Source organism: Ranitomeya variabilis, chromosome 2 (genome assembly GCF_051348905.1).
Source record: "Ranitomeya variabilis isolate aRanVar5 chromosome 2, aRanVar5.hap1, whole genome shotgun sequence".
In the NCBI taxonomy this organism is placed as follows: domain Eukaryota; kingdom Metazoa; phylum Chordata; class Amphibia; order Anura; family Dendrobatidae; genus Ranitomeya; species Ranitomeya variabilis.
In genome coordinates, this window is record NC_135233.1 from 1074705430 (window position 1) to 1074733225 (window position 27796).

Here is a 27796-nt window from a genome sequence, read left to right on the forward strand (position 1 = left end):
AGGACGTGTCCGTCAGCAGCCGAGATCCGCCTCCTAATCCTCAATGGAGGGCGGAGACAACGAAAACGAAACCGGCCACGACGGAGAGAGCTGGAAAAAGACCAGGAAGCGACCCATGTGGAGGACGCCATGACCAGCCACTCAGACCAGGAATGCGGGGTCGGAGCCGAGGACTCCCCCAGCCACCCGGACGAGCACAGTGGTCAGCTCTCCATGATTGGGACCGGCCTCCTGCAGATTGAAATGGAAGGCCTGATCGAACAACTCCTCCAGCTGCGGATGGAGGACCCTCTCACGTCCGAACCTGTGATGCTGCCGGAACCCCAGCCGATGTCCCCATCGACCATATCACCAGCGGAGCTGACCAAGGAGGAGGGGCCTACACCGACTGGTGAGTCCGCCGACCCTGTCCCGCTGGCCGAGGGTCTGTTAATAGGCCCCGTCGCGGCACCCCCTCTCCCTGGGACCCATAGACTCCAGCGCCTGTTACCATGGGAGGAGAGAACAGGTATGGAACACTTCATGAAAGCCCCGATTCCACCAATTGCCCTGCCGGGAGAGGTCTATGCGGAGCGTACAGTGTGCCGCTGGGTGAACCCAGGACCCGACCTTATGGGATTCCCCGGGGTGAAGACACAGGAAGGGGAGATGGTGCAGTCCCTGAGCTTGGAGGAATACCAGGCCCAGCTGGAACAGCAGTGGGAGGAGAAGGAAAAGACGTGCCAGGCTGGGCTAGAGGCCTACCACCAAAGGGACTTGGCGGTCAAGGACCAGGCCCGCAAGGACCCTACCGCTCACCAGGCCCCGCGCAGGCAGGGCACCGTCGTCGCCTTCAAGCTCCGCGGAGGCTGGGGCTTTATAAAAGAGCCGGGTCTGTACGCCGAAGTCTTCGTCAACCGGCGGGATGTGGAGTCTCATCTCAGGGAAGGCCATCCAGACTGGGATCTCTACCCGGGGGACGACGTCACTTACACCCGGCACTTTGGGGAGAAGGGGTGGTTCGCCCTGAATGTTCATAAGAAGTGAAACCCCGTGACACCCCCGACTAAGGTGCCGGTGAAGCTGTCCCCCGTAGTAAAGGTGCCCCCTTGTGGTCAGCCCGCAATCATCACCAAGACCACCGTGGCCACTCCAACGTGCACCATTATCAAAACCACGACCTGCAGCATCGTCACCTCAACCACCGTTGTGGACAAGGAGGCGCCTCCTCAGGTGTTCGGTGCCTCTGCTGCCCCAGGACTGAAGACAGTGGGTACGCAGACAACCAGATGGGACAACACTCCCCCTTACGCAGTACCAGGCGGTGGGCAATATCCAAAGGGGTTGCCTCCGCCGGTGCTGCCTCCTGAAAGGTTCAAGTAAATGTCCTAATCTTCTGAACATGTAAATAGTTGACTGTTTGCCTTTTTGCTGTATTGCTGCTATAACCCGACCAGGGTTACTCTTAAAGGGATCCCTTTGTTTACCCGGGATCCCTATTTTGTCTTTTTGCTTTTGTTTTTGTTTCTCATTTTTATCATTGTTGAAAGAACTGCTGGATCATGAACACTGCATGATTACAAAGTCATTGTAAATAGTTTGCACCTTCTTAAAGGTGCCCTCTACTGGTTTTACAAAAGAAAGGACTCTTTGCGAAGAAACTCTTCCTGGAAACAGCACTGGAGTCCTTACTGCATACGGACTTGCAGCTTGAGAAGTTGCACTACCTCATAGAGACTTGGTCCCTTCTTAAAGGGGACGTTCATCGATAGCACTTAGAGAATGATGATACTTTAACAGAAGAAGTAATAATGCTGACATGTAGCAGTTATATGTAGTTAGCTAGTTAATTGTAAGGAATGTTTAATAATGTGTTAGAGAATGAGGACAGGAAGTGAACCCGTAAGGGGTTAGTCGGTGAGTCCTCCTAGGAGCCATACAGAGATGGCTCGGTGATCCTGAACTGAGAGATGGATGATACGTTCTATACTGTGTATAGTAGCAGAAAGGCAGAAGGCCCGGGTGGAAAGGGGCGGTCCTGCAACAGAACGAGAGGCAGTAGGCCTGGGGCAGATAGACAGGCAATCCTGCAGATGTAAGGATGGAAAGTGAAGGAAAAGTTGATTAGCCTTATAGTGTTTTATAAGAAGGTCTTTAGTGGATTCAGTGTGTACGTCCTTAAAGGCAATGTTAAATTATTGTTCAAAAATTTGCACTTAGTAGAATACCCGGTTGGGTCAGAAAAGTTATTTATAGTATGTTATTTAAAGTATTTAACCATGTTTGTAACGTTCAAGTGTCCTCACCTCCCATAAAGGGAAGCTCTGTTCAAATTTACTTATTGTTATTGCATTTCAAAATTGTATGTCTTTTTGCTGACATGTATTGTTGTTTTCTTCCAAGTCCAGGAGTACTGGATTTAACTGGGGGGGAGTGCAGCGCCCCAGAGTCCTGGTCGTTGCAGTACTGATGCTCCGCCGCTAAGGGGGCTATGGTACATCTGATGGCACTGAAGGAGTTCACCTGACCAGGTATCACAGACACCAATACACTTCACAGTCTGGCCTCCATGGGGAGTTAAGGGTGCTATGTATTAGGCCACTCCTCACAATCTGGTAAAACTGGGGGTTGGATAGGAAGTTAGACAGAAAGCTGACTGGGTTGGAACCAGGCAACATCCTGTGGCAGAGGGTGTTGCAGGGGAAGATTCAGGGGGGTCCCTGTCAGGGGTGGGATCCTGACAGAGGCCTAGCGAACAGAGAGAACGTTACGGGACCGCGCCTGCACCTGATCGCGGCGGTACCCTAAGTAAGGACAAGAAGCGAGGTTTATTGTGCTGAGTGAGAAACGAGATCAACGCAACAAGGAGAAACACCAGTAGGAGTCGTGCTGTAAGACGAGGCAACATCCTACTGAGGCGCGCAGCCGTTGGCCGGAACGCCGAGGAAGTATAGAGCTCCAGGCCTAACTACAAACCTATGGCAGGACAGTCAGTTATAGGCGGGCTGTCTGACCCAAATCACCTAAGAAGACATAGGGGGCAACAACAGGAGAGGGGCGACACTAGGGTCCAGGAAGAGCTCCGAGCCTACCTGTCATACGGGTGCGTCCTAGCCATATCATCTGGGGGATGAAGAAGAACATCATAATCGAGTTGTGAGGGAACTTCAGAAACAGACACAACAGTTGTGGGGACTATCCCGTAAGCACCTCAGGGGAGGACCACAACACACACGCGCTAGAAGGTAGGCACAGATTTCCACCTGCAAAGGGAACTCTGGAGGTGCCATCGGACCGGCCGGACTTGCGCAGCCCGGTTAACCGTATTCTGGACTCAGGATCCTGAAGCCTTCAGTAAAGAGGTAAAGAGACTGCAACTTGGTGTCCTCGTTATTTACTGCGACCTGCACTGCACCATAACATCATCACCACCCACACCTTTCATTGGGCGCCCCTCAGCAGGGTCACGGACCGGGTCTAGCCACCGTGACAACCCCAGGACAGAGACTGAGAGGCCTGGTACCGGGTACCCCTCGGCCCTGCGGCAGTGGGGGTGCTACATATCATCCTCCAAACCTTTGAGGACTGCACAATTTTCAGTGACACTTATTAATGGTTGGTGACTAGTGTTGAGCATTCCGATACTGCAAATATCGGGTATCGGACGATATTCGCTGTATCGGAATTCCGATACCGAGTTCAGATATTTTTGGGATATCGGAAATCGGAATCGGGATCCATATTCATGTAAAAAATAAAGAATAAAAATAAAAAATATGGATATACTCACCCACCGACGGCCCCTGGCTCTCAGCGGTGCAACCAGCAGCCTCCGTTCCTAAGAATGCAGTGAGTGTAGGACCTGCATCCATGAATATGGATCCCAGGGCCTGAAGGAGAGTTTCCTCTCCTTCAGACCCTGGGAACCATCCATGATCGCTCCCTATTATGTTCCAATATTTGTGTCCAATTGACTTGTATTGGTATCGGGTATCGGTATCGGCGATATCTGATATTTTTGGGATATCGGCCGATCCTATCCGATACCGATACTTTCAAATATCGGAAGGTATCGCTCAACACTATTGGTGACACTTCTAGACCCTCACTAAAAAGAGAACTTTCAATCTCTTCTTCCAGAGGCAGACAGGTGTACTAAAATGTTTTTAAACCTATAATGCTCAAGTCCAGTATTATGGACAAGTGATAGTCACATATTTATACATCTAGGACTATACAGCATGACAGAAGCAGTCAAAATTTGAAAAAATAAAAAAATATTTACATAAAATATTAAATAACAGTGTCATATATCATGTAAATAGATGAGATTCACAAAAGGTAGCCTGAGACAAAAAAAGCCAAAACAGCAAGGCTGCACAGTGATAGCCTAATAATATTAGGTCCTATGAAATCACATGTCTAGGTAGCATATAAAGGACCATACATATGACCAGACATAGCTATGGCTATAAGTTATTTAGGACTTGGTATATGTTTTTTTTTTAGGCCAGATATAGATGAACCAGGGATATGTAACATGTATTAGTCCGTAAAACAAGTACATGCCCTGGCTCTATCACTAGCCTAGAAAGGATTGCATGATTTAAATTACATATATGATCACACTATACCTGTAGCCATAGTTGGTTTGTAAAAGGTGCCATGCTGCCAGGCATTTCGACGCGCGTTTCGCCCAATGGGCTTCGTCAGGAGGTGTACTAAAATGGTGCAGTACCAAAGGGCCCTATTAGCAGAATTACTAAAAAAATTCCCAAATGAGAAGTCTGGCAGCAGACTTCAGAGTTTGTTGTACAACCAAGAAGTCCAAGCTAGAGAGACAGAAGTAGAATCCAGCTCAGGCAGGGGAACAATGGCAAAGTTCTGGGACAGTTTTCTCAGACCCTCCTATCGCGCCGGCACAGAGGCAAGGGGTTTTGTCAGTGCAATGTTTGGGAAGATGCTGAGGGAGTACCTTGCTGATCGTACAAATGTCCTCCCTGATTCCTCTTTGCGATTTAATTATTGGGTATCCAAGCTGGACACGTGGCATGAAATGGCTCTCTATGCCTTGTAGGTCCTGGCCTGCCCTGCTGCTAGCATTTTGTCAGAGTGGGTTTTTAGTTGCGCTGGTGGATTTATAACTAATAAGAGCATCCGCCTGTCAACTGAAAATGCGGACAGGCTGACTCTTATAAAATTGAACAAGGGCTGGAATGGGAAATAATAATAATAATAATCTTTATTTATATAGCGTCAACATATTCCACAGCACTTTACAATTAAGCGGGGACATATGCAGACAAATTCAATACAAGTTAAGACAATTTAAACAGTGACATTAGGAGTGAGGTCCCTGCTCGCAAGCTTACAATCTGCAAGGAAATGGGGGGGACACAATAGGTGAAAAGTGCTTGTTATTTCAGGTCTGGCAATTATAATAAATAGGGATTTTCATATAAAGCTGCATGATCCGGTCATCAGCCCATGTGTTAAGTGCAATAGTCAAGTATCAAGTGCAGTTATCATGAGCATGGAGGGTGTGGAGACAGATGAATAGTAGGGTGCAGATTTAGAATAATATTTGGAAGGAGGGAACAAGGCAAAGTTAGTTTACTGAGTAGTTGATGTGGTAGGCTTGTTTGAAGAGATGGGTTTTTAGAGCGCGCTTGAATAGGTCGGGGCTAGGTATCAGCCTGATCGTCTGGGGAAGTGCATTCCAGAGAGCTGGCGCAGCACGAGAGAAGTCTTGGAGATGGAGGTGCGAGGGAAAGACTTCAGTACACCACTGAATGAAAACAGCAAAACATATCCTCAAATACACTACATTACAATTTTTACTCCCCTGGGGGGAATGTTTGTCAGCCCATACACTTAGTGTATTGACATTGCAAGTCTAGCATACCCGCTCCTTTAAATTAGGCCTAGTGTTTAATGAGGCCTTCCTCTAGAACACCAGAGTGAACGTGTTCTATGCTGCTAAAGCCAGTCAATTTTTAGGCAAGGGTGTCTATGATCCCCATCAAATATTTTTTTTAAAAATGTACCCCCGTAGGGAAATGTTTGTCAGCTCATGCACTTAGTGTATGGGTATTACAAGTCTAGGAGATCCGCTCCTTTAAATTGGGCCTATTTTTTAATGAGGCTTTCCTCCACATCTCATTATCCACCGCCACTAGATCACCAGGGTTAACGTGTTCCGTGCTGACACAGCCAGTCAATTTTTTGGCAAGTGTGTCTATTATCGCAATAAAAAATTTTTTAAATGTACCCCCCCCCATGGGGAAATGTTTGTCAGCCCATGCACTTAGTGTATGGGCATTACAAGTCTAGGAGACCCGCTCCTTTAAATTTGTCCTATTTTTTAATGAGGCTTTCCTCGACATCTCATCATTCTACACCACTAGAACACCAGGATGAACATTTTCTATGATTCCACAGCCAGTCAATTTTTTGCAAGGGTGTCTATGATCCCCCAATAAACATTTTTTTAAAATGTACCCCCGAAAGGGAAATTTTTTGTCAACCAACTTAGTGTATGGGCATTACGAGTCTAGGAGACCCGTTCCTTTGCAATGGGACAGTTTTTTTAGGAGGCCCAAAATTAATAATGTGAAGTGGATTTTCCTGTGGCCATCCAGTATTTGGGTTCAAAGGCCTATTGGGGTGCATATGACTGGATAGCAGGGCAGGCCTTGCATTCAATGCAACATTTTTTCTGGAAGCCCTCCTGTACCTCTCGTGAAAGGGGTATTGGGGTGCATTGTAATTCTTGGCAGTCCAGCCACTCACTTCATAGGCAATAACAGCATAGGAGAACCACTGTTTAGTAATGGCCATTCAGGCTATGTGCACACGTCAGGATTTCTTGCAGAAATTTCCTGAACAAAACCGGACATTTTCTGCAAGAAATCCGCATGTGGATTTTTTGCGTTTTCTCGCGGGTTTTTTTTTACAGATTTTTTGCTGATTTTTCCGGATGTTCTGGGATGCAATAATATAGTGGTAAATCCACAAAAAATCTTCCAAATTAATGAACATGCTGCGTTTTTTTCCGCGATGCGTTTTTTTTGGGTTAAAAAACGCAAAATATGCACAAAAATTGCGGAATGCATTCTAAATGATGGGATGCATATGTATGCATTTTGTATGCCTTTTTATAGCGAAATCCGCAACGTGTGCACACAGCCTTAGAATATTAATGCCGCCTGATGCACCAGTAAAAATAGGCTTTGTGACTTTAAGAGTCCCTCCTTCATAAGTGAAACAAGATGTGTCTCCTTATGTGTCACACACCACATGGCCAGCTAGGGTTGTTACATGTTACAATGACATTTCCCAGTGAATGCATTTGTATTGGCTGAAAGCAATGTTAAAGTTGAACAACGCATCAAAAACGCTGCGTGTGAACATAGCCCAAGTGGTGGAGGAACATTTTGGTCTGGGGATAATTATTTTCCCTTATATACAAGTCATTACCCTGGAAAGGATGTACCTTAACATATTTCCCAGCAAAATCCATTTTGGCTATGTTTTTGTATGTTTTTTGGTGCACCTGTAAAAATGGCGTGAAACTCTGACAACATTGCTTACAGCTGTGACCTAGGAGTCAGAAATGCTTCCAGGGGTGATCCCCATGAGGTTCCCGTGTGATTTGAGCTGTGTTTCCATCATTTTCTGATGTTTTTAGACCTCGCGGTAAAAATACTCGGGTTTCCCATAGACTTACATTGGGCTCTTTGCTTGGGTTGAGCATCTGAGTATTCCAATTTGCTCGACACGAGCAAAGAGCACCAGAGAATTTTAGTGCTCGCCCATCACTACCTAGGACTTATTTATGATGAACCACAGACTTTTATATCATAGGGCAGTGAAGAAAAAACAATTTACATTTTTATCACCAAATTTGTGTTAGCCACAAATTTTACATTTTCATACTGGGAAAATGGTAAAAAAAGGCGGCATTCCTGCTGAATGTAGAAATACCACATATGTGGCTGTACAGTACTTCTTAGTCATATGGAGAGACTCAGGAGTGCAGATTTTCCTAGAAGAGTTTGCAGACTCCATATACAGAGCCCCTAAGTGCATTTTGGAAATTATACCCCTTTGGGAATTTATCTATAGATGTAGTGACGATTTTGACTCCATGGGTGTTCTCCAGAAACAAGCAGCAGTGGATGTTGCTGATTGAAAATTGCAATCTGCCACTGTAGTGACCAGTATGTTGTAGTGACTAGTAAACTATTCCCAGCTAATGCTTCTGGAGACACGCACCTCTAAATTAGGCAGGCTCTCATCACTACAGAAACACTAGACATGTGGGCACTAAATCTGGTTTGGGCACACTGGGGCTCAAACAGGAGGGGGCATTTGGATTTTGGAGTGGAGAATTTGCTGAATTTCTTTGGGGGGGCATTTTGCTTTTCCTGAGCCTTTGTGCTACCAGTAACGTGGAAGTCCCTATATTTTCGTTAACAGATGATGGACCTGAGGGAGGACTTGCTTTTTTGTGGATTGTGATGAATCTTTTATTGGGAACATTTTACATAATTTATATGAGCACTTACATCGGGATTTCAACCTAAGGCATAGAAATACATGCAGCCGCACGATCCAGTCCGATAGTCGGCGGCAGTGCTGGGTATTGATTCGAGAGACTCGCAAGTGTGATCCGACCGCAATCTCCGAGTGACGTGACAGATGAAACCCCCGATAGATCCATTCACTTTAATGAGGCAGCAGAGTTACTGTGGATTTAGTCTAGCCTCTGTTCAGCAGTGTCATTCTTGTCAGAAGTGCACAATACTGTGGCAATTTTGTGAAATCCTAAAAAGACGGACTCCGCCGGATCACAGGTCTTATGGCATCCACAGTGCCTCCATCTGCCTCATTATAGGGAGTCTTCTGCTGGGGGGTTCTGTCTGAATCATATATTTGAAAGATTTACATGGAAACCCCAGTGTAAGCGCTCAGTGCAAAATGCAGGATAAATGTGTGCCCAGCTTTACTGCGATCTTTTTGAGGCATAATGAAAAAATCAACATCAGGTGAAGAATTGGTTTTATTTATTTTTTATGCCATTCCTCGTGCGGTATAAGTGATTAGGCGACACTATTCTTCGGGTCGGTGCGATTACAGCGATACCAGATTTATATCGGGTTTTTATATTTGGCTGCTGTCACACACTAAAAATCGCTTTTTATTGCGAAAACTAGTTTTTGCTGTACCATTTTTTAAAAGCTATAATGTTTCCATATTTTGGCCAACAGAGTCATGTTATCGCTTGCTTTTTGCAGGACGAGCTGACGTTTTTATTATTACAATTTTTGGGCACATGACATTTTTTGATCGCCTTCTATTGTGATTTTGGAGACAGAATTAACAAAAACCAATTCAGGAATTTTGTTTTTTCTTATTTAATACTGTTCCACATGTGGTAAAATTGGTAAGGCAGTTTTATTCTTCAAGTCAGTACGATTACAGCAATACCTAATTTATATTTTGTTTATGTTTTGGCATTTTTACACAATAAAAACTATTTTATAGAAAAAATTATTATTTTTGCATCGCTTCATTCTGAAAGCTATAACGTATTTTTTTTTCTGCTGATAAAGCTGTATGGCGGCTTGTTTTTGCAGAACAAGATGATGTTTTCGGTGGTAACATTTTTATTTACATTCCTTTTTAATCACTTTTTTTGCACTTTTTCTTTGGTGGTTTCATGATAAAGCATTGTTTTTTGCCTTGTTTGTTATTTATTGTTTTATGCTGTTCACTGAAAGGGTTAACAAGTGGAACAGTTTTATAGAGCGTATCGTTACGGATGAGGCAATATCAAATATGTGAACCTTTAATGTTTTTTTTATTAACATAAATGTATTTATTGGAAAAATGGATTAAAAAAATATATTTTCATCCTTTTTTTTTTTTTTTTTTTTACATCGTCCCATTCTGTGACATCACTGAATGGTGACAGATCGCCGATCTGAAACTCTGCACTGCAGAGTATCACATCAGCATCTGATAGGCAGGGAAGGAGGCATGTCAGCGCCTGCTCCCAGCAGGCACTAAAAATCCACCTTCCTGCAGGTTCCTGAAGACTCCCATGGCCATCTTATGGCCAGAGGTCTCCATGGAGACCATCAGGACAATGCAATTGCATAGCATTGTCCTGATGAAAGAGTGCAGGGAATGAGTTTCCTGCGCGATGCTCATTTATGTTGCTTACAGCATAAATGGAACAAAGGGTTAAATGCCGGCGATCGGTGCTAATGCTGATCGGAGGCATTGCTGCGGGGTGTCAGCTCTCACACAGAGCTGACACTCGTACTTGATTGCCAACGAAAGGTCACTCGATCCGTGCACCGTACCTGTTATTTTGTTTGCAGGAATGCAGCCCTTGCAGAGCAGTACTGGTATGATGCATGTCAGGAAGAGGTTAAAGTCTTGAAGAACCACGCAAACTTCAAACTTCCATGCCCACAGAATACTGATGGGCATTTTTGAGCTGGTACTCAACAACTGGCCTCTGCTGCTCAGAAAGCCCTGATAGCTGATATTGTGTAACTCGTGCTTATGTAAAGCATTGATGGCACACTACGAAATATAGTATTGGCTGGGAATCGAATACCGTGGGGCTTCCACTGCCAAGAGGTCACGGAGAAACTCAGTTACCACAAGTCAAAATGGCAACATTTCCAAGGCTAGCAATTTGGCTATGTTGGTGTTTAGCGTTTTGTTCTTTGGGTGGGTGGGTCGATATTTCTGTTAAATGTCAGGGGCAGGGACAAGTGAATGCTGTGCTGGGATAATGAACTGGACGTGGTTGCTAACTGTTTTTCTGTGCAAATGCAGATTGTAGGCAGGAGGCAGCGGCACCTGCTTCATGGACTTCTGATTGGGAAGGCCGTAATACAGGGGAAGGGGCAGTTGTTTCACCATCAGACATAGATTTTGTACCCAGGCGCTCCACCCACTTAATAGGGTGCTTGGCTGCCATGTAATTGTGCATGCTGGTGGAGCTCAGGTTGGTAGTGTTCATGCTTCTTCTTATCTTTTGTCACGATAATGTAAAAATGCCATTATGTGAGTTTAGTTCTAGAAGGTACCATGGCACAGACAAATGCTGCAGATTTGACCCCCCCCCTTTCTCCCCCACTGCATTCGCTGTTGCAAAAACAATGCCCTATGGCAGGCACACTCTGTGCAACTTGATACCAATGTGTAGCATCCCCCATTGAGCAGTTTATAGCTATGCTGCAAATACCAGACTCTTTGAAAACTACTCATTCCCTCCTCCCACAGAATACCAGCCAAAACTGGTATAGCCACTTCCAAACTGCATGAGCTTCTATTGTTCTATTAAAGTGATATATAGTGATACCGATCCGGGCTAGAGATATAAGAATTATATATTCTGTATGTCCATCGATAGATCTATGTTGTGAATTCTGTTCTCAAGCTCCCTCCTGTGGTTATGAATGGTACATCGGCGAGTTCTGTCCATGGACTCCCTCTGGTGGCTGTGAGTGGAGCTGCTGGTTCTAAGGTTCCTCCTCCAGCTGACCTCGTTTAGGCCTTGGCTGGTTCCTCTATTTAACTCCACTCAGATCATTACCTGATGCCAGCTGTCAATGTCCTAGTACTGGTTCAGTTCACTTGGATCTTTCAGATTACCTGTCTACTTCAGCAAAAGCTAAGTCCCTGCTAGCTTATTTGTTACCACGGTTTTTGTCCAGCTTGCGATTATGATTTTGTCTTGTTAGCTGGAAGCTCTGGGATGCAGAGTGGCACCACCGCGCCGTGAGTCGGTGCGGTGCTCTCTTTTGCACACTCTGCATGGTTTTTTGTTAGTTTTTTATGCTGACCGCAAAGATACCTTTTCTATCTTCAGTCTGTTTAGTTCAGTCCGGCCTCCTTTGCTGAAACCTATTTCATTCCTGTGTTTGTGATTTCCATCTTAACTCACAGTCAATATATGTGGGGGCTGTCTATTTCTTTGGGGAATTTCTCTGAGGCAAGGTAGGCTGTATTTTCTATCTTTAGGAATATTTAGCTCTTCGGCTGTGAAGAGGCGTCTAGGCAGCGTCAGGAACGCTCCACGGCTATTTCTAGTTGTTGTGATAGGATTAGGGGTTGCGGTCAGCAGAGTTCCCATTTCCCAGAGCTCGTCCTGTATTACTAGTTTGCTCATCTGGTCATTTCTAGTGCTCCTAACCACCAGTTCAATCATAACAGATCTATAACCCACTGAAACTGCTTTCAGCTAAACGCACAAGTCAAAATGGCAACATTTCCAGGGCTAACAATCTGGCTATGTTGGTGTTTAGCGTTTTGTTCTTTGGGTGGGTGGGTCGATATTTCTGTTAAACGTCTGGGGCAGGGACAAGTGAATGCTGTGCTGGGATAATGAACTGGACTTGGATGCTAACTGTTTTTCTGTTCAAATGCAGGTTGTGGGCAGGAGGCATCGGCGCCTGCTTCATGGACAGCAGACTGGGAAGGCCGTAACACAGGAGAAGGGGCAGTTGTTTCACCATCAGACGTAGATTTTGTACCCAGGCGATCCACCCACTTAATGGGGTGCTTGGCTGCCATGTGATTGTGCATGCTGGTGGAGCTCAGGTTGGTAGTGTTCATGCTTCTTCTTAACTTGTATCATGATAATGTAAAAATGCCATAATGTGAGTTTAGTTCGAGAAGGTACCATGGCACACACAAATGCTGCAGATTTGACCCCCCTTTCTCCCCCACTGCATTCGCTGTTACAAAAACAAAGCCCTATGGCAGACATACTCTGTGCAACTCGATACCAATGTGTAGCATCCCCCATTGAGCAGTTTATAACTATGCTGCAAATACCAGACTCTTTGAAAACTACTCATTCCCTCCTCCCACAGAATACCAGCCAAAATTGGTATAGCCACTTCCAAACTGCATGAGCTTCTATTGTTCTATTAAAGTGATATATAGTGATACCGATCTGGGCTAGAGATATAAGAATTATATATTCCGTATGTCCATCGATAGATCTATAACCCATTGAAACTGCTGGCAGCTAAATGCAACGAGGACAAAGTGCAGATTTACCCATAAGTGGTTCAGGTAATCACTCCGTGTTCACAATTAAAAGAATCCCCATGGTGTGGGGCACATTCTGATCATGGTGTCTTTCGTATACGAGATTTATACAGCGAGCTAGGCATAAAAATAGTTTTCATACCTCTAAGAGAAGGGGAGGTTTCAGCCTCTAAGTGATGTCACCACAGGGGGAGGGCTTTGATTTTAGGCTAGGAAATAACTGTGTGAAGCAGGAGTCTTCAAGGTCTTCTAGTCTGGGGTCTAGCTGCTATATTCATGTGATATGCATCTTGATGTGTCTCCTGAGCACATGGGCAAACAGGAAATGAAATGATCTGAACATTATGTAAGTGTTTTTCCACTTTAATCCCATTTTATTTGCAATTGTTTTGTACATATAATAATTTTCTCCTTTATAATATATTTTTATACTTTGTAAACACTGCCTACTTTTTTGGAGTAAAATATACAGTTTATTCGCTTGTCTCTCCTTGTTATATAATGAACAATAATGTATTAATGTAATAATGTATATAATGAATAACGCTACTGAGTTTGGGTTGGCTCTGGACCCGTGAATACTTGGAAAATCGGAGCAGGTAGCAGCATCCTTTGTTCTGTGCAATTGGACGTTTTTGCAGCAAACGGAAGCCTTGATAATTATTGTTCCCGTCTGTGTGGGGGTAGTTATATTTCCCCCTCGCTGCAGCGTGCCCAATAGCCAGTACATAGCAGGCAGCCTTTCTGGAGATGAATTACCCTAAATGCAGTACCCTGACTGACCTGAGGGTAAGGGGGGTGCAGAGAGCTCCAAATTCCAGCCGGAACTTGGAAGTGGGATATAGAAAAATCCCCTTCAGAAGGAATCAGGGGCAACCAAACAACACCAGTTCATGACAAATTGGTGTGGGTGGTGGGGATGATACACGTATCTTCCCCGTGACTAGGGTTGAGCAAAACGGGTCGGCCATTTTCAGAAGTCGCCGACTTTTGGCAAAGTCGGGTTTCATGAAACCCGACCCGACCCCTGTGTGGGGTCGGCCATAAGGTTGGCGATCTTCTGAATCTGGTATCGGAATTCCGATACCGAGTTCCGATATGTTTGCGATATCGGGAATCGGTATCGGAATCCATATTTAAAAGTTAAATAAAGAATCAAAATAAAAAATATTGATATACTCACCCTCGGACGCGCCCTGGTACTAACCAGCAGCCTTCCTTCCTAAGAATGAGCACGTGAATGACCTGCGGTGACGTCGTGGCTTGTGATTGGTCGCGAGCGGTCACATGGGCGGTCACGCGACCAATCACAAGCCGCGACGTCATCTAAGGTCCTTCACGTGCTTATTCTTAGGAAGGAAGGCTGCCGGAAAGAAGCAGGGTGCATCTGAGGGTGAGTATATACCTAATAGGAATATACTCACCCTCGGACGCACCCTGCTTCTTTCCGGCAGCCTTCCTTCCTAAGAATGAGTACGTGAAGGACCTTAGATGATGACGCGGCTTGTGATTAGTCGCGTGACCGCCCATGTGACCGCTCGCGACCAACCACAAGCCGCGACGTCACCGCAGGTCATTCACGCGCTCATTCTTAGGAAGGAAGGCTGCCGGTTAGTACCAGGGCGCGTCCGAGGGTGAGTATATCAATATTTTTTATTTTGATTCTTTATTTTACACATTAATATGGATCCCAGGGCCTGAAAGAGAGTTTCCTCTCCTTCAGACCATGGGAACCATAGTATCCCATTGCACTGCATTGGGTTTCGTGTTTCGGCCGACCCCGACCCCAACTTTTTTATAGGATCGGCCGATTTCACTCGACCCGACTTTTGAGAAAGTCAGGTTTCTTGAAACCCGACCCGATCCTATAAAAATAAAAGTCGCTCAACCCTACCCGTGACCCATAGCAGATTGGAGGGATCCCTGACATATCCGGCAGGATTCGTGAAAGCTTGGTTTGGCAGATGATGCAAATTACAGTTGTTTTGCCTGAAGGACTTTAAAAAAAATCTGCCATACAGGGGAAGAACGCACCTTTAGCCTGTTTACTAGCTGAGTCCAGGGGCTCTGTGGAATGTAAGCCTGCAAGAGCAGGGTTATTTCCCCTCTGTCTCTGCCATTGTTTGTTTGTTTACTGTAAGTGATATCTGTAATTTGTATCTAAACCCTTCTCATGTACATCGCCATGGAAGCAAGTGTGCTATATAAATAAATAATAATAATAACAGTTGATTGAGTTCTCCCTCTGGTCAAACCACTACCTCTTCTTGCCTGTTTTTATGCTAAGGACCAATCCCAGTCTGCACTGCTATGATCGCTAGGCATGCCACGTCATCTTCCAACTCCTCAATTCTCCTTTTGAGTTGCAATTTTAGGCTGACCTGATGGCTACTGTGCATCATGATTATCCTCCACCTCTTCAGACATGAATAGACCTTCCCCAATGTGGCTTTCTCCTGGAAGTGAGTGCTCAAATGTTTGGGCATCACTGCACTCCACCTCCTCATGAACCTCTTTAATGGTGCACATTGAGAGGCCTGACATTTTACAAGGTAACGTAAACAGTTCCTTAGAGTGGCTAGTTTTGGGGTCCTATGTATACTGGGACTCTTGATATTTGGAGGTAGAAGGACCAGGTTGAGTATTAAGAGGCCCAGCCTCTTCGCTACTGAGACTGTACCATGTGGAAGACTTCATGGTGCTGCCATTTAACCCACAACGTCCTGCCAATTGTCTGGGTTCATCAGTGATGCAACAAGCTGACCACATTTTGACAAAAGGATAGAACTTTATTGATCTGTAACATTGTCTTAGTGGCACCACCACATCCACGTCTCTTAACATCACCCTTTCTCATATTGAATGCTTTATGTTTATGACAAAACAATTCCTGGCTTTATTTTTCACAATTACCCCAACAGAGGTGTTATGTACAAATTCATTATAACTAGCAATGTGCGGCAATTTTTTTAACGATATCAGCTTTATTACACATGGCAACAGCAGACTCACAAAAATTAGAGAAACATAGTCACGTTTGCTTATCTCTGCAGGTTTTGCTCCAGTCACACAACTGCTACAGAAAGATACGCTGTTTATTAAAGCAATGGAGAAGGATGAAGACTTCTGCAGATTGGTCAATGACACTCCAGTCTTTTTCCCTTGAGGAGGCTACTTCCAAGTAAAATGAGGCTTGTACATGTTCCTGACATGAGTACCAGGCCTGACAGAGTGACCACAATACAGGCTCTCACTTGCTTACACTATATTCATTATTTAATTCTAATGCTTTTGGTGTCTGGAAGAATCCAGTTTACTGACATTGATCATATAGCTTACCCAACTCCTGTATTATATTCACCTTACAGCAGCTTCACTCGCTATGTCAGTTGCTCCTTTGGGATCCACTGGCAAAAGTGAACTGTGAAGCTTACAAAACACAGGTTTCACAGCCCCTGCTGGCCCTCTGCTAATTGTCTGTGAGGGCCGCATAATGACATGGGGATAGACATGGTGGTAGTGGCGGGCAAAGCCTAAAATTCAAATGGGCATATTTGAAACAGCATTGTAAAGGGATGGGGAATATGTGTTCCACTATCTTGCTAAGTAATTGGCATAAGGGAGGGACCTCCCAAAAATAGGTGTGAGAACTCTTCCAAATGTATGATACAAGGCCACATGAAGAGCCATTACCAAACTCAGGTCGCACGGCACCTGCTGGTGCTCTGCTAATTGTCAGAAATAATGACATGGCGGTGGACATGGTGTTGGTGGCGGGCAAAGCCCAAATTTCAAATGGGCATGTTTTAGCTGGCATTGGGAAGTGAAGGGAATATGTATTCCATTATCTGGCTAACTATTTGGCATGAGGGAGGGTCCTCTCAAAATGTAAGAGTGAGAGGCCTTCACAAATGTTAAAGTAAAAAATAAAGCCAAAACACGTTGTGTGAACATATGCTAAAGGGGAGTATAATTTTTTTTTGTTATTTTGTATTACATACATGTAGCATTTTACCCTTTAACCCCTTAAGCCCCGAGGGTGGTTTGCACGTTAATGACCAGGCCAATTTTTACAATTCTGACCACTGTCCCTTTATGAGGTTATAACTCTGGAACGCTTCAACGGATCTTGGCGATTCTGACATTGTTTTCTCGTGACATATTGTACTTCATGTTAGTAGTAAAATTTCTTCGATATAACTTGCGTTTATTTGTGAAAAAAACGAATATTTGGCGAAAATTTGGAAAATTTCGCAATTTTCCAACTTTGAATTTTTATGCCCTTAAATCACAGACATATGTCACACAAAATACTTAATAAATAACATTTCCCACATGTCTACTTTACATCAGCACAATTTTGGAACCAAAATTTTTTTTTGTGACGGAGTTATAAGGGTTAAAAGTTGACCAGCAATTTCTCATTTTTACAACACCATTTTTTTTTAGGGACCACATCTCATTTGAAGTCATTTTGACGGGTCTATATGATAGAAAATACCCAAGTGTGACACCATTCTAAAAACTGCACCCCTCAAGGTACTCAAAACCACTTTCAAGAAGTTTATTAACCCTTCAGGTGTTTCACAGGAATTTTTGGAATGTTTAAATAAAAATGAACATTTAACTTTTTTTCACACAAAATTTATTTCAGCTCCAATTTGTTTTATTTTACCAAGGGTAACAGGAGAAAATAGACCCCAAAAGTTGTTGTACAATTTGTCCTGAGTACGCTGATACCCCATATGTGGGGGTAAACCACAGTTTGGGCGCATGGCAGAGCTTGGAAGCAAAGGAGCGCCATTTGACTTTTCAATGCAAAATTGACTGGAATTGAGATGGGACGCCATGTTGCATTTGGAGAGCCCCTGATGTGCCTAAACATTGAAACCCCTAACAAGTGACACCATTTTGGAAAGTAGACCCCCTAAGGAACTTATCTAGATGTGTGGTGAGCACTTTGACCCAACAAGTGCTTTACAGAAGTTTATAATGCAGAGCCGTAAAAATAAAAAATCATATTTTTTCACAAAAATGATCTTTTCACCCCCAATTTTTTATTTTTCCAAGGGTGAGAGAAGAAATTGGACCCCAAAAATTGTTGTGCAATTTGTCCTGAGTACGCTGATACCCCATATGTGGGTGTAAACCATTGTTTGGGCGCAGGGCAGAGCTCGGAAGGGAAGGAGCGCCATTTGACTTTTCAATGCAAAATTGACTGGAATTGAGATGGGACGCCATGTTGCATTTAGAGAGCCCTTGATGTGCCTAAACATTGAAACCCCTAACAAGTGACACCATTTTGGAAAGTAGACCCCCTAAGGAACTTATCTAGATGTGTGGTGAGCACTTTGACCCAACAAGTGCTTTACAGAAGTTTATAATGCAGAGCCGTAAAAATAAAAAATCATATTTTTTCACAAAAATGATCTTTTCACCCCCAATTTTTTATTTTCCCAAGGGTAAGAGAAGAAATTGGACCGCAAAAATTGTTGTGCAATTTGTCCTGAGTACACTGATACCCCATATGTGGGTGTAAACCATTGTTTGGGCGCAGGGCAGAGCTCAGAAGGGAAGGAGCGCCATTTGACTTTTCAATGCAAAATTGACTGGAATTGAGATGGGACGCCATGTTGCGTTTGGAGAGCCCCTAATGTGCCTAAACATTGAAACCCCCCACGAGTGACACCATTTTGGAAAGTAGACCCCTTAAGGAACTTATCTAGATGTGTGTTGAGCACTTTGACCCAACAAGTGCTTCACAGAAGTTTATAATGCAGAGCCGTAAAAATAAAAAATCATATTTTTTCACAAAAATGATCTTTTCACCCCCATTTTTTTATTTCCCCAAGGGTAAGAGAAGAAATTAGACCACAAAAGTTGTTGTGCAATTTGTCCTGAGTACGACGATACCCCATATGTGGGTGTAAACCATTGTTTGGGCGCATAGCAGAGCTCAGAAGGGAAGAAGCACTATTTTACTTTTCAATGCAAAATTGACTGGAATTAAGATGGGATGCCATGTTGCGTTTGGAGAGCCCCTGATGTGCCTAAACATTAAACCCCCCCCACAAGTGACACCATTTTGGAAAGTAGACCCCCTAAGGAACTTATCTAGATGTGTTTGAGAGCTTTGAACCCCCAAGTGTTTCACTACAGTTTATAACGCAGAGCCGTGAAAATAAAAATTATTTTTTTTTTCACAAAAATGATATTTTAGCCCCCAGTTTTGTATTTTCACAAGGGTATCAGGATAAATTGGACCCCAAAAGTTGTTGTCCAATTTGTCTGGAGTACGCTGATACCCCATTTGTGGGGGGGGACCACTGTTTGGGCGCATGACAGAGCTCGGAAGGGAAGGAGCGCCATTTGGAATGCAGACTTAAATGGATTGGTCTGCAGGCGTCACGTTGCATTTGCAGAGCCCCTGATGTACCCAAACAGTAGAAACCCCCCACAAGTGACCCCATATTGGAAACTAGACCCCCCAAGGAACTTATCTAGATGTGTTGTGAGAACTTTGAACCCCCAAGTGTTTCACTACAGTTTATAACGCAGAGCCGTGAAAATATATATTTTTTTTTTTTCACAAAAATGAAATTTAGCCCCCAGTTTTGTATTTTCACAAGGGTATCAGGATAAATTGGACCCTAAAAGTTGTTGTCCAATTTGTCCTGAGTATGCTGATACCCACTATGTGGGGGGGAACCACTGTTTGGGCGCATGACAGAGCTCGGAAGGGAAGGAGCGCCATTTGGAATGCAGACTTAAATGGATTGGTCTGCAGGCGTCACGTTGCATTTGCAGAGCCCCTGATGTACCCAAACAGTACAAACCCCCCACAAGTGACCCCATATTGGAAACTAGACCCCCCAAGGAACTTATCTAGATGTGTTGTGAGAACTTTGAACCCCCAAGTGTTTCACTACAGTTTATAACACAGAGCCGTGAAAATATATATTTTTTTTTTTTCACAAAAATGAAATTTAGCCCCCAGTTTTGTATTTTCACAAGGGTATCAGGATAAATTGGACCCTAAAAGTTGTTGTCCAATTTGTCCTGAGTACGCTGATACCCCCTATGTGGGGGGGAACCACTGTTTGGGCGCATGACAGAGCTCGGAAGGGAAGGAGCGCCATTTGGAATGCAGACTTAAATGGATTGGTCTGCAGGCGTCACGTTGCATTTGCAGAGCCCCTGATGTACCCAAACAGTACAAACCCCCCACAAGTGACCCCATATTGGAAACTAGACCTCCCAAGGAACTTATCTAGATGTGTTGTGAGAACTTTGAACCCCCAAGTGTTTCACTACAGTTTACAACGCAGAGCCGTGAAAATAAAACATATTTTTTTTCCCACAAAAATGATTTTTAGCCCCCCAAATTTTTATTTTCCCAAGGATAACAAGAGAACTTGGACCCCAGAAGTTGTTGTTCAATTTGTCCCTAGTACGCTGATACCCCATATGTTGGGGTAAACCCCTTTTTGGACGCACGGGAGAGCTCGGAAGGGAAGGAGCACTGATTTACTTTTTCAACGCAGAATTGGCTGGAATTGAGATTGGACGCCATGTCGCGTTTGGAGAGCCCCTGATGTGCCTGAACAGTGGAAACTCCCCAATTCTACCTGAAACCCTATCCCTAACCTCACCCCTAACCGTTTACTGAACATTTTCTGACAGTCATAAGTGCCACGTATATAAGTGCCACGTATATAAGTGCCACGTATTTAAGAGCCACGTATTTAAGTGCCACGTATTTAAGTGCCACGTATTTAAGTGCCACGTATTTCAGTGCCACGATATTTCAGTGCCACGATATTTCAGTGCCACATATTTCAATGCCACGTATTTCAGTGCCACGTATTTCAGGCACTGAAAAATACGTGGCACGTAAATACTTCAGTGCCACGATATTTCAGTGCCACGATATTTCAGTGCCACGTATTTCAGTGCCACGTATTTCAGGCACTGAAAAATACATGGCACGTAAATACGTGGCACGTAAATACGTGGCACGTAAATACGTGGCACTTATATACGTGGCCACTGAAATATCGTGGCACTTATATACGTATATACGTATATAAACGTATATTTCAGTGCCACGTATTTCAGGTTAGGGGTAGGGTTAGGGGTAGGGTTAGGGTTTTTTGTTTTTTTCTTGTTTTCTTGTGTTTTTCTATAAAAACGCATGCGTTTTACCGCGTTTACATGCATTTTTTCACACATGCGGTTTTTTTAAAAAACGCATGCAGATAAAAACGCAAGTGTGAAACCAGACTAAAAGACGCTTTTTATAGCAAAAAAGTTTTTGCGTCTCCAAATTTTGAGACCTATAATTTTTCCACATTTTGGTCCACAGAGTCATGTGAGGTCTTGTTTTTTGCGGGACGAGTTGACGTTTTTATTGGTAACATTTTCGGACACGTGATCATTTTTTATCACTTTTTATTCCGATTTTTGTGAGGCAGAATAACCAAAAACCAGCTATTCATGAATTTCTTTTGGGAGAGGCGTTTATACCGTTCCGCGTTTGGTATAATTGATAAAGCAGTTTTATTCGTCGGGTCAGTACGATTACAGCGATACCTCATTTATATCATTTTTTTATGTTTTGACGCTTTTATACGATAAAAACTATTTTATAGAAAAAATAATTATTTTGGCATCGCTTTATTCTGAGGACTATAACTTTTTTATTTTTTTGCTGATCATGCTGTATGGCGGCTCGTTTTTTGCGGGACAAGATGACGCTTTTTTAGCGGTAACATGGTTATTTATATCCGTCTTTTTGATCGCGTGTTATTCCACTTTTTGTTCGGCGGTATGGTAATAAAGCGTTGTTTTTTGCCTCGTTTTTTTTTTTTTTTTCTTACGGTGTTTACTGAAGGGGTTAACTAGTGGGCCAGTTTTATAGGTTGGGTCGTTACGGACGCGGCGATACTAAATATGTGTACTTTTATTGTTTTTGTTTGTTTTTTTTAGATAAAGAAATGTATTTATGGGAATAATATTTATTTTTATTATTATTATTTATTTAGGAATTTTTTTAATTTTTTTTTACACATGTGGAAATTTTTTTTTTTACTTTTTTACTTTGTCCCAGGGGGAGACATCACAGATCGCAGATCTGATAGTGTGCACAGCACTCTATCAGATCCGCGATCATACTTTCATCGGAGCAGGCTGCAGCTTTCATCTGCAGCCTGCTCCGACCCGGAAGTGCTCCCTGCAGGACCCGGATACAGCCCCTCGGCCATTTTGGATCCGGGACCTGCAGGGAGAAGACGTTCGGTACGAGGTGAGTACATCACCTTGTACCGATCGTCTCAGGGAAGCACGCAGGGAGCCCCCTCCCTGCGCGATGCTTCCCTGTACCGCCGGTACACCGCGATCATGTTTGATCGCGGTGTGCCGGGGGTTAATGTGCCGGGGGCGGTCCGTGACCGCTCCTGGCACATAGTGCCGGATGTCAGCTGCGATATGCAGCCGACACCCGGCCGCGATCGGCCGCGCTCCCCCCGTGAGCGCGGCCGATCGCGTATGACGTACTATCCCGTCACCGGGAATTAAGGCCCACCCCACCTCGACGGTATAGTACGTCATACGGGCTTAAGGGGTTAAAAACATTTTTGGCTTGGTAGGTCTTTTTAAAAATTCGTAAAATCAGTGCAATAGTCTGACAACATTATTCCCAGATACCATATGTGAGTCAGAAAGGCATGCAGGCATCCTCTCCACGCTGTTCACATTTAGCTTTAGCTATTTCCCCATCAATTTCAGCTTTTTTCTCCTGCACCCAGACCTGTTTGTTGGGTCCAGCAGAAAAATATTTGGCTTTCCCATTAACTTGCATTGGATTCGTTATTCGGTACGAATACCTGGATATTATAAATTGTTTGTGCCGATTTTCTCGAACCTGAATATTTCACTATTTGATCATCACTAGAAGTAAAGTATATTAGTTTCATTTTGGGAATCCACAGCTGACAGTGAAAAAAACAGGTGTGAATTCACCTAAAAGAAAGAAAACAAAAAAAGGAAAAAGGGAGAGAACGAGTTAATACTGTATATAACACTGGTCTTCAAAAAAAAATAAAATTCTGGCATGGACTTTAAGAACAGTTTTAGACTAATTTGAGGGTGCTGAATTAAAATCTGATCTTATAATTTCTCTATCACATCACGTTTTTGCGCTATAGGTATATAGCCCATTTTCATGAATTCCATTATAAATATAAGTAGTGTATGAAAAGTGCCGGTTTATACGGTTCACTAAGGTAAATTTAGTTTAATTTGAGTGGTTAATTTATGTTGATTTGAAAATGGTTAACTTTCTTTTGGGTCTGCAAGGAGGGTACACAAAACACCCTTGTTTTTTGTGCTACTGGGACAGTAGAGCTGCAGCAGAGCATTGGGTGAAAACTGAATGGCCTCAGCGACAGAGTTTGGCATCTGGCGATAAGAATGTCATCCATGATCCTCTAGTGGGTAGAAAGAATATTGTCTTTCCTCCCTTACACATAAAACTTGGATTGATGAAGCAGTTCGTCACAGCTCTCAATCACAGTGGAGAATGCTTTAACTATATATGTTCAACTTTTCATGGTCTTAGTGAAGAGAAGAAAAAGGCTGGAATATTTGATGGACCTCAAATAAGAACACTTATGAGAGACCCAAATGTTATCACATCAATGAATGAGACAGAAGAAAGAGCTTGGAATGCATTTTGTAATGTGGTGCAGAATTTTCTAGGGAATAAGAAAGCAGACAACTATGAAGAGATTGTGGAAGAGCTACTATTGAGTCTGCGAAATCTTGGATGTAGAATGAGTATCAAGATTCACTATTTACACAGCCATTTGGACTTTTTTCCAGAGAACCTTGGGGATGTGAGTGAGGAACAAGGGGAGAGATTTCATCAGGACATTAAAACAATGGAAGACAGGTATCAAGGCCGGTGGGACTCACATATGATGGCTGACTATTGCTGGAGCTTGATGAGAGACAACCCAGAAGCTGTACATCACAGATCAGCCAAGAAAAGAAAGTTCACATAACTGCCATTTGTCATTCATCTGTGTGCCATATATATGTGTTTTTATATTTTATAGTTTAACTCTGTAAGTATATTTGATTTGCTGTACATAGACTTTGTAATCTTTGTTATTCCTTGATTAAAAATATACAAAATGTAGTACCGAAAATCATGTGTTTTTATCATAAAACATTAGGAGTAATTTTCATCAAAAATTTAAAATCTCGAAATCCTGATGTGATAGCCAAAAACGGAGTTCGTATTCGTAATCAGCAGCCAAAATTGACTTGAAATATGTTTTAAAACCTTTTGCCAGAAAATTGCGTTGCCCAGTGTAATTGAAAGCCAGTCATGTGTTCAATGAGAAATATGTATCACTAGCACAGCTCAAAGAAAGGGAAAAATATTTGTGATCAGTTCCTATCAAATATAAGAGAATAGCCACAATCTGTAGGGGGGGGAGAGAAGTATTGAAAATCAGTTAGTGTATGGTTAAGGTATACTGTACAAGATGGCGTTCTTTCTAGTGATCAAGCACGCAATTTTTATTTAGACAAAAAGGCGGGAATACATTTGAAAATTAATAACCAAAATACTGGCAAAACAATTCTGAAAATTATTACCTTTATTGTTAAAATGTGAATAATTTCAGTCCTGTAAATATACAAAACCAGAAAACACATTTAGATGAAGTATGTTAATATGTGAACTACAATTTGTGCTTCTATAAAATCACTGACAGAAGGCGTTTGCGCAGCAGTAAAAATCTTGTATGCTAGAAAAATTATGATAATTCGCAAGTCAAATGCCCACTGGGACTGTGGGGTACTTGGGCCGGATCCGGCGGTACTTAAAGGGGTGGTCACAGTGGCAGTGACCTGGTCTGTGGCCCTTGGCATCCAGTAAAAGGGTAATGGAAATGGGGATAAAGTCTAACGTAGTAATGTTCGTGATGCCACCTGTGGTATTCGGCCAGGGGTGGCAGATGCTGCTTAAAGGGGTCCTCTGGGGCTGATGGAATTGCAGCAGAGGTGGTATAGCTCCCCACAGGTAGAGCTTAGTCCCCAGGGCTACCGATACAGTTAGTAAGAGGGACCTTTTACATATGAAATGCAGGTACAGTCCAGGGCACAGGTAGCAGGTGGTGATGGGGTCCAGGCAGTTTGGACACAGCTTGGGATTCACCTAATCAGGTGGTTTCGGAGGCCTTCCTTCTGCGCTTTGTTCTCTGACCCCTCCTGCCAGAAGCTCTGCACAAGTCCTCTCAGTGTCTGTACTTCCAACCCATATGGCTGACAGCCTGAGCCTGTCTTGGGCACTGTCTTCTCACTGGCAGCCACAGGCCCCTGACCTGCTGTGTTGCCTGTGGATGTTAGTTGGGGACAGGAGACTTGGAATCTCCTGCCCACCGGATTCGGTGGCTGAGTATGTATTACTCTCACCACCACAGACTCCGGTGTCCAGGCACTTCTCACGTTATCTTGGGGTGAGCCCAATCGCAGCTCCAGACCCCAGGCTCCTCTCTCTCTTGCTTCCTTTCCCTTCAATGTCTAACACTCAACTGTCTAACCCCACCTCCAGATCAGAACTTATAAGGGAAGCTACCCTGAATCTGGGCTTAGAGCTCCCCCTTCTGGTCTGGAGTTAGGAAGGTGTTGCATGTAATTGTTATCTGATTAGGGAATCCCTCCTTGCATTCCGGCATGACATCACCTCTCCTGTGAGGAAGGCAATGCCATTGTGGCAATCGGACTCCTGGGGTGCCACACAAGCTTTAGATACAAGTATGTAAAACAATAGTTAAAATGATTTCTGAAACTTACTGTATATTAAAAAAGGGTGGATGGTAGAGATGAATTTGCCATCAATTTCTTGCAGTTTGATTTGAGTCAAATTAGCAAAGTGGCGGCCATCTTACCAAGCTTAATAGGGTTAGGAAGGGTTTAAGAAAAGAAAGCAAAAAATGTATTCTTACTAGAGAAGAGAGAATCTTTTGAATTCTGAATTGGACAGCTTTGTCATATTATCTCCATTATAATATGAAGCATCAGGTCGGTTTCTCAACTACTGCTCTAGTTATTCTCTCTGGGGCCAAGAGCAGCTCTCGTAAACCCAATAAGGAGTACATGGAGAGGTGGTCGTGCATACGTATTACAGATTCCTTCTAACAAGGATAGAAGTGTAATGTTCTGCTATTGGCTTTGGTTTCCAGTGGTCGGACTCCCACCAATTAATAAATTCTCATCTGGTATTGACTCACTTGGTGAGAGACTGGGAGATTAGCTCGATGCTCTCCTGTAACTTCTAGCCCAGAGAGTCCCAGGCTTCATTAAGGACACAAGGGACATTTTACATATTTTTAATTACCTTAAATAGTCCTCTCAATACTCATAGTTTGGGTGCAATGTAGTATGATTAAATAAGTATATTCCTCAGTAGGTGGCTATAAGTGCATTTTATTTCCATTTAAAATAATACAATGTTTTTTTCACAGATCTTTAAAATTATATCAATGATGTTGCTTATTTCTTGATTACAACAATTACTTTAGCTTCAGTGCCCCATTCTGCTAAGAGATGTGGTTCCCACTGTCTGGAGCCCCCCAATTAATAAATTATCACTCAATCTGTGGATAGATGATAACTTGTTTTCACAGGAGAACATCTTAATGTTTTTCAGTGCAGGTGACAAAGTGTTCACACACGAGGAATAGCACACATCTTATAGGGCATTGGACCAGCTACGATTCCAACCGCAGGAGTCAGGTCTAGTGCAGCCCCAGGAGGAGCCTTAAACGTGAAGTTCTGCAGCAGTCTCGTGAAGAACATGTACAGCTCCATCTTAGCCAAGTTTTCTCCAGCGCAACTTCTCTTTCCTACAGCAATGAAATATGTGGAAAAGGATAAAAAGTTTATATTGTTCCATGGCTAAAGTAAAAGATACTATTTAATTTCAAAATAGGCTGTTATAATGAAATTCTAAGTTATCGATTCAAATCTGAGAAATGTCAACCCAACATTTAAATATGGAGTCACAACCATCCTGGTCTCACACAGATTCCCCAAAATTAAGAAACTGTCCCCATTCAGATTCTCACATTATCCCAAAGCATAACCCACATAAATCATAAATGTACCCTCATGGTACAGCCTCATAGGGAGAAGGTTTAAAAAACATTTCTATTATTTTAGTGAATGCGATGATCGAGAAATGTTCTTATTTGCTCTCATCTCTCCTACAAATTGGTAAAAGAATAACTCACCGGCTGAAAAAGGCATGAACGCTTCTTTCCTCACAAAATTTCCACTGGAATCTAAAAAGTGTTCTGGGTAGAACTCGTCAGCTTTTACAAAGTGATCCTTATCATAAAGTATGGAGGTCAGCAGTGGGATCACCTGGATTCCCTGAAAGTTTGAACATTTGCATAAGTCATATTTAATTGGGACCCTCCCTCCTTAGGCTTTATTTATTTAAAGGGAATCTGTCAATAAGCTTTTGTTACCTCATCTGAGAGCAGCATAATGTAGGCAAAGAGACCTTAAATCCAAATACACACTTACCGTATATACTCGAGTTTAAGCCAAGATTTTCAGCCCACTTTTTTGGGCTGAAAGTAACTCTCTCGGCTTATACTCGAGTCATACCCAGGCATCGGCAGGGGAGGGGAGCGGAGCTGTCTAATAAAACTCACCT

The 27796-nt window shown here is 43.3% G+C and overlaps 2 protein-coding genes across 4 annotated transcripts in view; both read right to left on the reverse strand.

Moving 5' to 3' along the window:
- Positions 1-27796, reverse strand: part of LOC143808691 (cytochrome P450 2K1-like) — a 1051026-nt gene that overhangs the window by 317517 nt on the left and 705713 nt on the right. The window lies entirely within an intron of this gene.
- The window catches only part of LOC143808693 (cytochrome P450 2K1-like), a 486681-nt gene continuing 485428 nt past the window's right edge, over positions 26544-27796 (reverse strand). For all 3 annotated transcript variants that reach the window (XM_077291614.1, XM_077291613.1, XM_077291612.1), the window contains 2 exons: positions 27366-27507; positions 26544-26978 (listed from right to left, as the gene is read on the reverse strand). In XM_077291614.1, the coding sequence (XP_077147729.1) occupies positions 26800-26978; positions 27366-27507 (321 nt within the window). In that variant the 3' untranslated portion in view covers positions 26544-26799. The remainder of the gene's footprint in view (positions 26979-27365; positions 27508-27796) is intronic.